Source organism: Penaeus vannamei, chromosome 20, assembly GCF_042767895.1.
Source record: "Penaeus vannamei isolate JL-2024 chromosome 20, ASM4276789v1, whole genome shotgun sequence".
Classification (NCBI taxonomy): Eukaryota; Metazoa; Arthropoda; class Malacostraca; order Decapoda; family Penaeidae; genus Penaeus; species Penaeus vannamei.
Window position 1 is genome coordinate 11,084,646 of NC_091568.1, and position 12,500 is coordinate 11,097,145.

At 36.1% G+C, this 12,500-nt stretch overlaps 1 protein-coding gene across 2 annotated transcripts in view; it reads right to left on the reverse strand.

The window, feature by feature from the left end:
• Window positions 1–4,224: 4,224 nt before the first annotated feature.
• Window positions 4,225–12,500, reverse strand: part of LOC113803839 (uncharacterized) — a 47,691-nt gene continuing 39,415 nt past the window's right edge. For both annotated transcript variants that reach the window (XM_070134992.1, XM_070134993.1), the window contains exons 4-5: window positions 12,262–12,357; window positions 4,225–5,529 (exon numbers count right to left, since the gene is read on the reverse strand). In XM_070134992.1, the coding sequence (XP_069991093.1) occupies window positions 5,473–5,529; window positions 12,262–12,357 (153 nt within the window). In that variant the 3' untranslated portion in view covers window positions 4,225–5,472. The remainder of the gene's footprint in view (window positions 5,530–12,261; window positions 12,358–12,500) is intronic.

The window sequence follows — 12,500 nt, forward strand, 5'->3', positions numbered from 1 at the left end:
GGAGATGATCGGAAGACTCTTAGGGCCAAGCGTAGACCGCAATGGTGTACTGGATCAAGCTGAGGGAGAAGAAAGCAGAGACAGAAGAATGTATATGGCAGCCATAATCAAGGGTGGAGAGGATTAGGGTAATGTGTAGATGGAGGAGTGTTTTGCGGTCTGATCCCCAGGATAGGCGAGAGAGGGTTTGTAGGAGTCGAAGGCGATGGCGGGCTGTAATGCAGAGGATATGATCTCGCCAAGATAGCTTGGAGTCAAAAATAACTCCAAGAAACTTGCCGGAAGATCGGGATTGGAGAGGGGTATCATAAAGGAAGAGTGGGGGTTAGGAGCCTATACGTATATATATATATATATATATATATATATATATATATATATATATATATATATATATATATATATATATATGAAATATATATATATAATTTTTATTTATTTATTAGGTTTTAGAGGTAGAGAATCGAAAGCCGTGGTTGGTAGCCCAAAAAGGGATTAGTGTTACTGACGATTGGATAAGTTGATGGAAAACGTACGGATGGGTCAAAGGGAAAGATAGCTAGATCATCTACAAATAGTGATGTTCTGATTCTTGATGGTAAAGCTGAAACTGATCCGTTTACAGCTATGCGGAACAGTGTGGTTGCTTTAGTACACTGCCTTGTGGAACACCTTCGAATTGAGGAAAAGAAAGGGAAGGAGAAGAGGCAAACCTGATACTGAAGGTACGGCCAGAAAGAAAGGATAAAAAAAAAAAAAAGAAGAAACGTTTCCACGTATGCCGTGGAAAGATAGCTGTTGTAGTATATGGTGCCGCCAAGTAGTATCATATGCTTTTTCGAGATCGAAAAAGAGAGCTAGTACTGACTCTGGCCGTGCAAATGCTGATGTGATTAATTTTTCTACATACGCTAGTGGATCAGCTGTGCTTCTGCCGCGACGGAATTCGAATTGATTTGGTGAAATAATTTGGTGATAATCAATGTACCACATTAATCTGAAGTTTATCATCCTTTCCATTAATTTGCATAGGCAAATTGTAAGGGCTATGGGGCGGTAGTCTTGGGGAAGAGTACCTGTTTAGTTAGGTTTTAGGATAGGTAGTACTATGACTTCCCTCCAGTAGGGAGGAAAGTTTCCAGTCGTCCATATATTATAGAATATTGAATGAAAGACAGATAAGGAAGTGGGTGAGAGGTATCGTAGCATATGGTAATATATACAGTCTGGGCTTTCATAGGTATTGCGGCATGACTGAAGTGTTTTGTAGATTTCAGAAGAAGAAAAGGGTGCATTATAAGGTTCTGCAGATGACAGGGAGAAGGAGATATGAGTGCTGCAGATGACAGAGAAGGAGATATGAGTGCGCTCTTTGTCTTATTTCAAGAAAGAGAAGTGAGGAGAAAGGTGAGAGCCACTACTGACCTGGTAAAAAAATAAATAAATAAAAAAATAAAAAGGTTCAGTAGCTACTTGAAGAGAGTCAGATGAGGTTATTATGAATTTGGAGAACGGGGCCAGGATGAGGAGGATGTTTTCCTGATTATTTATGGATCCGCCGCCAGATAGCAGAGATTGGTTTGGAGGATGTTAAGGAGGATAGATAGCTGTATGGGTAGAAATGGATGCCTGAGAGGTAGGAGGAGGAGTGTGTGGGGATTAAGGTATGGGATCAGAGGGTGGAGGTGACAGTGTAGTATCAAGAAATTCATCATGGGAAGTGGGATCAGGGGAAGGATGTGAAGGTACAGTATCTGGAGGTTCATCAAGAAAGGTGGGTTCTGAGGAATGACATTGTGATAGAAGGGTTTCACGTGTGTATCTAGAAGGGATTGGTAAGGTTCGTAGGCAAGGAAGGGTTTTTGGTGTGGGTAAGGGTGGAGGAGTGGATAGGGTGTGTTGGGAAGGTGTAGGAGGAAGAGGGGTAGGGGGGGTGTGAGGAGGGGGAGGATGGATTTCGGCGGTCACATTGAATGCAGCCGGAATCTGGGTAGAGAAATTGATGGATGGCTAAGAGGGAGGAACTTTCTCTTGTGTCATAGAAAGTTTCTAGTGTCCTCAAGGGATTCTGGGGAGGATCTGGGTGGGGAGGTTTGGGAAAAGAAGGATCTTTTATGGGGAGGTGAAGAGGAGATCGGTGTGGGATGGGATCTGGTAGGAGAGGATAAGGTGGGGCGTTTGGGTTGTCTGATGTGATAGAAAAGGTGTGAAGTACGAAGAGACATAGGGGAAGCTGTGGATATTGGAGTGTCTGGACTGAGGATGGAAGAAGGATTTGACCGGGAGACAGGGGAAGTAGAGGTGGGAAGTATAGGAACAGGGGAAAGTGGTGCTGAAGATGTTGAGACCACTTGGGTAGAGTGGATGGGAGTGGAGTGAAGTAAGGTATTGGAGTAAGGAGTGATTGAAAAACCTCGTCCTCATGCTTCTTGTCTAGCCTCTCGTAGATTGAGGCCTAGTTTGAACGGAGATGACCAGGTTGAGCACATAGTGGGCAGCGGCTGTGGACCGATATTGCTTTGCAGGGTGGTCAAAACGCCAGCATTTCTGACATTGACGGGGTGGGGGTTGATATGATCCGAAGATTCCGATCCTATATAGACCTTATGGGGAAGTTCGTGTCTACGAAAAGTAAACGGCAATATTGATGGTGGCTTACGATTGCCTCTGGGGGAAATAAAGTAGCATTCTACTGCTACAGCATCGTATTCAGTGAGGCAAGTAAGCAGGTCGTTTTCACAGTCTGTCCAGTTTTTTTCACAGACAAGGCAATCAATTGAGGAAATGGAAACAGTTCCAGTACATGTATTAAGGGAGGGGTGAGGTAGAACAGGTATAGGTTTGTCAATGAGGTCAACCAGGGTAGATAGTGCTTGGGCTTGAATCTCAGATGTAGCTGTAATGAAACCTGAGCAATTAGGAAAACTTTGCTTGTTTTTGGAGGCATTGTTGAAAGAGTAGGGTATTATCGGGTTGAGGGGCTGTTGGGAGAACTATAGAGAATCGATACCACTTGGCTGTTCTAAAGAGATTACGCAAAAGGTTTGAGGAAGTGTAGAGCGACGAGGATGGGTGGAGGAGGGAGTGGTGTATTACGGAGGTGTGGACGATAAGGTTGAAGAGTTGTAATATGACAGGAGGTAGAACGTGAAAATGATTGTTCAAGAAGTGGACTGGAAGATGTTGGGAGTGAGGATGAGATGTCTTTCAAGGGTTGAGTTGCAGCCTGGGTAGATGATTCGGGATTCGGGTTGGTAGTGTGTGTAGAGGAGGGAGGTGTACTAACAGTGGTCGGAGCCGTGGTCAAAGGCGAGTCAGGGGTCGGTAAACTAGAGGAGTTAGATTCAGAGAGGCTAGTTGATAAAGGGGCAAGCCTCAATGCCCTCGTAAGGGTACAAAACCTTCATTACTGGCCATGGTAAGGCTGACATTTGTGGGGAAGGTAAAAAGGTCCACCCCTCAGAGTTACCATAAAGGGTAAGAGTTAAATGATTTACCAAGGATTACCGTGCCCATGGCTCCCTGAGGCCGTTCATGACTGGCGCAAGGTCAGCCTTTCATCCTTTCAAAACGACTTTTACACCTTAGGAATTGGATAGGGTTGGGGAAGATAAGGGAAAGGAAGAGGAAGAAAAGACCGTGCAAAATCAGCTGAGGTCCAAGGGGGTCCTCAGTCTCTGTCTCCCCACAACAACAACGGGCAAGGGATTGGGAGGCCACTAACTCGACATAATTGCAACGATTTGGCGTTGCAGATAAAGCTGGTAATCTTTGAGATTGATTTATATATATATAAATATCTAACACATTTTTTGGAGAAAATGTAAATATGATAAATAAGAAAAACTACATGTAAATGTATTCTAGTAACGAGATTTGAATTGGCTGAACTGATCAGGAAAACCTGCTGTTTCTCCGGGGAAATGAAAGTAATTTTAGGATTGCTTCGAATCTCTAAGTGTGTTTTAAAATACCTTTCCGAATATGTGTCCAGCTATCTGTATCTCATGTTTCTGTACTGCCGAAATTTCTTCTTTTTTTGTATGTCATTTATTATCATATTTACTTTCGAAATTTCGCTGTATTCGTTCTCATACATGTGAAAACTGCTATAAAATACTGGGTAGGCTTTTAATGATCAATTTCGGGTGCAATTTTGGGAGACCAGATAATATAGTTTTTTTTCGTAAGAATATTTCTGTTGTTGGAAATGGAAACAGATCGAAAATGTAACTATTTTATTTCTTCATGGCGATACAAGGACTTAAAAACGGTAAAACATATCCTTCACTGTGTTATTGAAGACTAGCAGGACTAGGTTGACCCAAGGATTCAGGCATTTCGATGGAAGAAATGAATTATTTTTCCATGAACTGTGATCTTGTTCTCCCTCATTCTTGTTTCTGTTTTTGTTGATTTGTTTTTCGTATGCACTTTCTCTTTTCCATGTACTAGATCTAGCATGAGTATGCAATGTATGTTTTACTGGGAGGAAGGTTTACTTTTTTCAAGGAGAATGAGTCTAAAATCTGAAGAAGTTACATGTATGTTTTCTGTCTTCTCTCCCCTTCGTTCGTCTTTTCCCTTGATTCATTTCACTTCTCCGATGGTTAAGGATCGCTATGATTCTCAAAATCCGCAATTGGAAACTCATCGCTCAAAGAAGACTAGATTCTATTTGCAGCGTGGGTGAAAAGGAGGAAATATTCCCTTCATCTATGTATTTACGTACTTTTCCTAGATTTCCAATCGCTGCTTCCCCATGCCCGAGAACCCTGTGGCAAAAGTGTAGTGGATTCTACCCTCCATTCGTCCACTTGACTGCCCTGGAAAGTCGAAGTCAACCGCCAGCTCAAGTCTTCCCGCGCAGGAAGAACGGAAAGAGTAAAAAGAGAACGCCATTTTAACTGAAGGTGTACACGTAAATTGAGAAACATTTATATATGATCAATAGCAAGTTGAACATGTATATATAATGGTTGGTAATTGATACCTCGAGATGAATGGAACAGTTATCAAAAGGCCCTTGTGTGTGTTTCATGGATGTCGCTGTGCAAAGATCTGACTCGATGAACCGACATGTTTTCAATGGATCGTCGGACTGCTATGATTCTTAGTGAGATAAAGGCGTTTATGAAATCTCTGCTGGTAAGCACCATCTTGATTGTCGGTCGAGAAGCTCCCTATTTTCTTTTCCTGTCTTTTCCTTTACGAACTCTCTCGCTAAGCCTGTTTTATATTCTAATTTTGTTTCCTAACGTTTGTTTCTTATACTGACAGCCTTCATTTTTATGCAGCTCAAGTTGCTGTCTTATCAGTCTTTGTTTTACTCGCTAATTATTCTAATAGAAAGCTAATCTCGCAAGACTGGATAACATCTTTGTAAAGACGCGATTTCCATAATCATTCGTGTGTGTGTCGGCTCGCCGTTGACCTTCGCAGCTCTCCAAGGGGCCTTGTCTCCTGCTCCCTTCACAGCTCGTTCTCGGAGTTGACGTTGGCGGCGCTTTCAATAATTCCATCATCCAGCTGGAACAGAAATAGATACTTTCAAGTTAAAGTGTTGGCATCGCCTTGCGTGCTGAAAATTCACAGAATTCGATTCCATATGAATACATCTTATGCAGCAATGAAACTATAGATTTCTTTGGTGCATGTCTACATGCTTTACAGATATTTTAACTTGTACAGACATAGAGACTTTAGATTTGGTTGAGAACAACGTTAAGTCATAAACCATGAATTCAAACTTGGTGTGAAACTATTCTTGTGTTCAGGTTAACAAAGGCAACGATCCCCTTTAGCGAACATGCCCGAACACATGCATTTAAAAACTGGATATCTTTTGTTGGAGTCAACAGTTGCAATCTCCTGCGTGTGATATATTTCCTTGGCAGTAATTCATCTTTCAACCGCGCCTTTCAACCTCCTGGATATTCTTAAGAATACCATCTGTATATCTATCTATCTATCTATCTATCTATATATATATACATATATATGTATATATATATATATATATATATATATATATATATATATATATATGTATGTATGTATGTATGTATGTATAAGTATATATATGTATGTATATATATATATATATATATATATATATATATATATATATATATATATATATGTGTGTGTGTGTGTGTGTGTGTGTGTGTGTGTGTGTGTGTGTTTGTGTGTGTGTGTGTGTGTGTGTGTGTGTGAGTGTGTGTGTATCTATCTATCTATCTATCTATATATATATATATATAATATATATATATATATATATATATATATATATTGATTTATGCATATATGTGTATATGCTAGTTATTTATTTATGTAGATACACATACATACTGTAGATACATACATACATACATATATACTTGCTTACATACGTACATACATTCAAACATACATACACACACATATTTACATGTGTGTTTGTGTGTGTGTGTGTGTTTATATATATATATATATATATATATATATATATATATATATATATATATATATATATATATATATATATATATATATTCACACTAGCTTGTTTTTTTCTGTCTCATGTAACGGCAACTAAGGGTATTAATAATTAAATCAATACTTAGAAAAAAAACTAATTATGGACGAAAAGGGTTATTACGCAGTCACGTAATTTTGAAGAAAAAATTATTTATTACAAGGATACCACGAGAAACAGACATAGGGGCGACGGGCTTAAATCCTTCAGAAAAGGAACTATTCTCCAAGGTCTTGAAAAAATTGTCTCGTGACATACAATTTTCCCTCTATTTTAGAAAAAAGGGGAAAAAAATATGATGGATGAGAATAACGATGAGTAAATAAACTAAACATGGGAAATCAAAGCAGCAGTTTTTATATGAAATGAATGTTCGTGAGTTGTTTACGAACCTACTACATATTATGCAGTCTCTCTCTTTTTTTCTTTTCTGTTTTCTTTTTACGAATATAATTACAATTCATAATGCATGTGAATAGATATTTCAATTATATTCGTGTTAAAGCTAAGAAATCTTTACATACATTCATACATATACACTTGCATACATACATATTGTACGAACACATACTGTAATACATACATACATACATACATACATACTGTAATACATACATACATATGTATATATACAACATACATATATACATACATATATATATACTTACATACAAATATTTCTGTACTTGATAAATGGGCATACAAAGAGGGAAATAAAGTGAAGAAAACTAAACATTTAAGTAGAAAAAATGAAAGATTCAGAAGGTATAAGCAAGAAAATAAAGTATATTTTTACAAATGGAAGCACCAAACATGTGAGAAGAAAGAGAAAGACACATATATACGAAAAGAAAGGACAATAGAAAGGTGAATGGAAAGTTACATTACAAATTTACAAAGTGTAAGTTACGGATTTTTTATGTGATTTATCTCTGATAGAACAAACAAAAATCAGATCTTGACTACTGCCAATAGCTATTTCTTAACACAGAGGTAGGTTTCAAGCCTAAAAAAACACATACATATATTACACAGTCATGCATTTTTATCCATGCCATCTAAACCCCTACATAGGCTTCATGCATGAATATAATAAATACAAACTCTACATTAGTAATAAGAAACTGGAGTTTATATATAATGTCCCTTTCGACCTTTATCTTCATGCTGTTTGACGAGCAGAGAAAACTTTAGCTTGGAGGAGCGTGAAGGATGCCTGAGTATATGAAAACGTACTGGAACTCTGTAGCATGCCCTGTCCTTTCAATAACAGCTTTGAGCTTATAGAGGATGTGTCTATTTTTTCTCTATTCTATTTGCTTCCGTTTTACTAGGAATTTTGTGTTTGCATTCACCAACAAACGCTTAAGAAAAGCATATCCAAATCCGTCGTATAGGTATTTCGTAAGCATATTAGTTCAAATGTCTAAAAAAGCTCTCAGTTGTTTAACACTCTCTCTCTCTCTCTCTCTCTCTCTCTCTCTCTCTCTCTCTCTCTCTCTCTCTCTCTCTCTCTCTCTCTCTCTCTCTCTCTCTCTCTCTCTCTCTCTCTCTTTAGGAAGCTGAATTTCAGAGGAAGAACGGGGCGTGATTGAGTGACAGAATGCAAGAATCAAATCAGTTCGTCATAACGTACCAAAAGTAACTGGCCAATCAAAGAATAGTATTTAGATGACGTCACACTAAATGAGTTGTTCTGATTGGCTGCCTAATAGTCTGGCACCTCTGTTACGGGCACAAGATCTGAAACATGTTCATGGCGTTACAGACGAGAAATTATTCCCGCCATAAAGCATCGTCAATTCGCTTTGCCTTCAATAAAGCTCAAGACAGAGTGGCGTTCAGTTTTTTCTTCGCGCTTTCAACTGAATAAAAAAAGAAAAAGTGGTTTTTGATTTATCATTATAAATATATTCTTTCAGATGCTAAATTTTATACAGCCAAATAAAACGGACAACTGACGAAAAATGATCACATGCAGCACGTGATAGAAGGGGTGCCGTGGCGTGCAAGAATAACAAAGAGATCACGATGAAGTATCTATCAGTTTAGGAAGAAATTAAAGAAATAAACCTGATATGAATAACTCGATAAATGCAGTTTTGTCGGCTTGGATAATATGATAACCTATTATTATCATTGCTATTATTATTATTATCATCACTATTATCATTATTGTCATTACTATTACTATCATTGCTATATATATGCTATATCATTATCATCGTTATATACTATTATTATCATCATCATTGTTACGTACTATTATCATTATCATTATTATATTGAAACAAACGAATCGTGAATTAACAAATGACGATACAGAAGAGTGAGGCGCAAACAAAGAAAACAAAGAAAAAAGCCATAAAATTAAACAAACTATTGATGGATTGTTTGAATAGGATCTGATCTGGAATAGAGCTGTCTGTACAGTCAAAGAAACCTCCATTACGCGTTCACAAACATGTTTTCGTGATAATGATGATTGATTTTGTTTTCTCGTGTCACATCACATTCACTGAGGATTATGTTCTAGGGACCATTTATATAAAAAAGTAACGAAACAGGAAAAAAAAACAAGAGGATAATAAATAATAAGAACAAGTTGAAAAGCGGTTCTGACAGAGCTGTTGGTATGAAAAGGTATATTTTTACCAATAATAGCAAATAAGTAGACAAAAACTACGATAGCGTGATAATACAAATAGAATGAGCGATGAGAGAGGGATGCAAATGTGAATCAGCAAGTTGCAATAAATGCAGTAGGTAGGCGGCAGAAGAGAGGAAGGGAGAGGAGAGAGAGAGAGAGAGAGAGAGAGAGAGAGAGAGAGAGAGGGAGAGAGAGAGAGAGAGAGAGAGAGAGAGAGAGAGAGAGAGAGAGAGATGGGGAGGGGGAGAAGAGAGAGAGAGAGAGAAAGAGATGGGGAGAGGGAGAAAAGAGAGAGAGAGGGAGGCGAGAGGGGGATTGAAACAGAAAAACAGGCAGACAGAGACAGACATAGACAGAGAGGATGGATGAACAGGCAACCATACAAACAAATCAAACACAGGGAAACCTAAGCAGATAAGAGAGAGAGAAAAAAAAACTAAAAACTAAGAAAAAAAAAGAAAACCAACAACCAGTACCACCCCCTATAATAAGAAAATAAATACATAAATAAAAATTACAAAAGAAAAGCCAGGAAAGACCAGAAAGAGCCAGAGAAGAAAGCCAAAGAGAGCACAAAGGCACGTATAAAGCCAGCGGGCGGGAAACCGTGCGAGTGCGTTCGAACGTGAGGCGTCGCGAGCGAAGCCACACGCGACAGATTGGGACGACGGGCGGGTTCACCAGCTACCCACTGTTTGACACATGGTAGGCGTGGGCGGCATGGGCGAAGTGGGTGGATGAGAAGGCCCGGTTGCGAGTGGTGACGGGCGGCAGAGTGGAGGTGTGTACGAGGCTGATCCAGTCCAGTTCCTCCGTCTTCATGAACTGTGATGTAACATGACCAATATTTTTGACGTGAACGATTGGATCTCATGTGGTGGTCGTCTTTTGTTTCATGTCTGTCATTTGTGCCGTTTTGCGGTTTTACGATTTTATTATTATTATTAACATGATTATTACCATTATTATTGTTGCTGCTGTATTTATTATTATTATTATTGTTATTGTTGTTATTATTATTATTATTATTATTATTATTATTATTATTATTATTATTATTAAAATTACTTTGGTTATTGTTATTATTATTATTATTATTATTATTATTATTATTATTGTTATTATTGTTATTATTATTATCATTATTATTATTATTATTATTATTATTATTATTATTATTATTATTATTATTATTATTATTATTATTATTATTATTATTATTATTATTATCATCATCATTATTATCATTATTACTATTATTATTATCATTATCGTTATTATGATTATTATCATTATTATTATTATTATTATTATTATTATTATTATTATTATTATTATTAACATTATTATTGTCATCATTATTATCATTATTATTGGTATCATTATTAATATTGTTATTAACATCATCATCGTCATTGTTATTATCATTGTTATTATTTTTTTATTATTATCAATATCATTATCATTCTTGTTATTCTTATTCTTATTATTGTTATCATTAATATTATCATTAGTGTTGTTATTATCATTATTAGTGTTACTATTATTATCATTATGATTCTGATTATTTTATTATCATTATTATCATTGTTATTTTTATCATTATCATTATTGTTATTATTATTATTATTATTATTATTATTATTATTATTATTACTATTATTATTATCATCATCACCATTATTACCATTGTTAATATTATTATTATCATTATCATCGTCATTATTATTACTATTATCATTATCATCATTGTTATCATCATTACCATTCTTATCAATTTAACACTATCATCATCAACCTTTTCGCAATTAAGGCAATATATAATCTCTCCTTGTTTTTGCCTTCTTTATCGTTATTTAATCAAGATAATTCAAACCAAAACACAAGAGAGCAGATTTTTTTTTCTAAGTGAAAAGAATATGCAAACAAACTGAAGGAGGCAGCACAGGTATGTTGAGTGTATGCAGATGTGTGTATCCTAATTGTGTGTTTGTGTGTGTGTGTGTGTATGTATGTATGTATATATATGCACACACACACACACACACACACACACACACACACACACACACACACACACACACACACACACACACACACACACACACACACACACATATATATATATATATATATATATATATATATATATATATATATATATATATATATATATATATATATATATTATATATTTATATAAATATATATATATATACATATATATATATATATATATATATATATATATATATATATATATATATATATATATATATATATATATATATATATATATATATATATATATATATATATATATATACATACATGTATACATGTAAGCATACTTTTGTGATTTGTTTAGCTACCATTAATGTGAAAGTCGAGTACAGACTCATAAACTCAATTCCCCAGCTATCTAAATATAGACTGATTTCTAAAACTCACAAAACAAAAACAAAACAAATAAAAGGTAGAAAAAGACACGATCTTAGAACATTCCTCAAATCCACCTCCAGTGTGCCGTAAGGTACATTTGGCTTTTTAGATATATGTTTTTTTTTTTATATATATAATTTTTGATCACAGAAAGGTGTAGGAAACCTATCGTGGTCACACAGTCAATGTGTCGACACTCTTGTTCATAACTCAAGATCAGAAAGGTGTGCTATCGAAGTTGCTCAGAACAAGGAAAGATGATAAAAAAGATAAATGAAGAAATAAAGATAAAGCATGAAATAAGTGAAAAAAATGGGGAATTATGTGAGTAAGGAAAGAGCATTCCTCTTTTCTTGAGCCATAAAGATAATCACTGAAGGAGCAACAATGGCTTTAAAAAGTAGGATTTATTTGACGATTGCGGAAACCTCAAAATGCGCGGGAAAATACTCACAAACAATAGCACAACAATAAAGGACAGCAAAATAGTTAATTAAGCTTAACATTTCAATGAAACACTAAACATGGAGCGAGCGAATTAGAAGAATAAAAATCCATCTACAAGTAAAATATCTTTATACGCATCCAGCAGCAGCAGTAAGTTTTTATATTCAAGATCTCTTAGATAAACGACACACGTTTTTCTTACCGTCTCCACTTCGTCGGCGTCAGTGTTGCGAGCGCGCATGCGGCCGGCACTCCTGGCGCTGCGTTGCTTGGCACTCTGGACCCGCTGAGTCAGGATCTGAAGAGGCGGGAAAAGAATGAGAAAAATAATATACACAAGATATGTAAATGAAGACAAATTATATACTGCATGTTTATGTGTGTCGGTGAGTGGGATAGGTTTGCATGTTAAAAATGAAAATTAACATTTTTTTTTTTTTT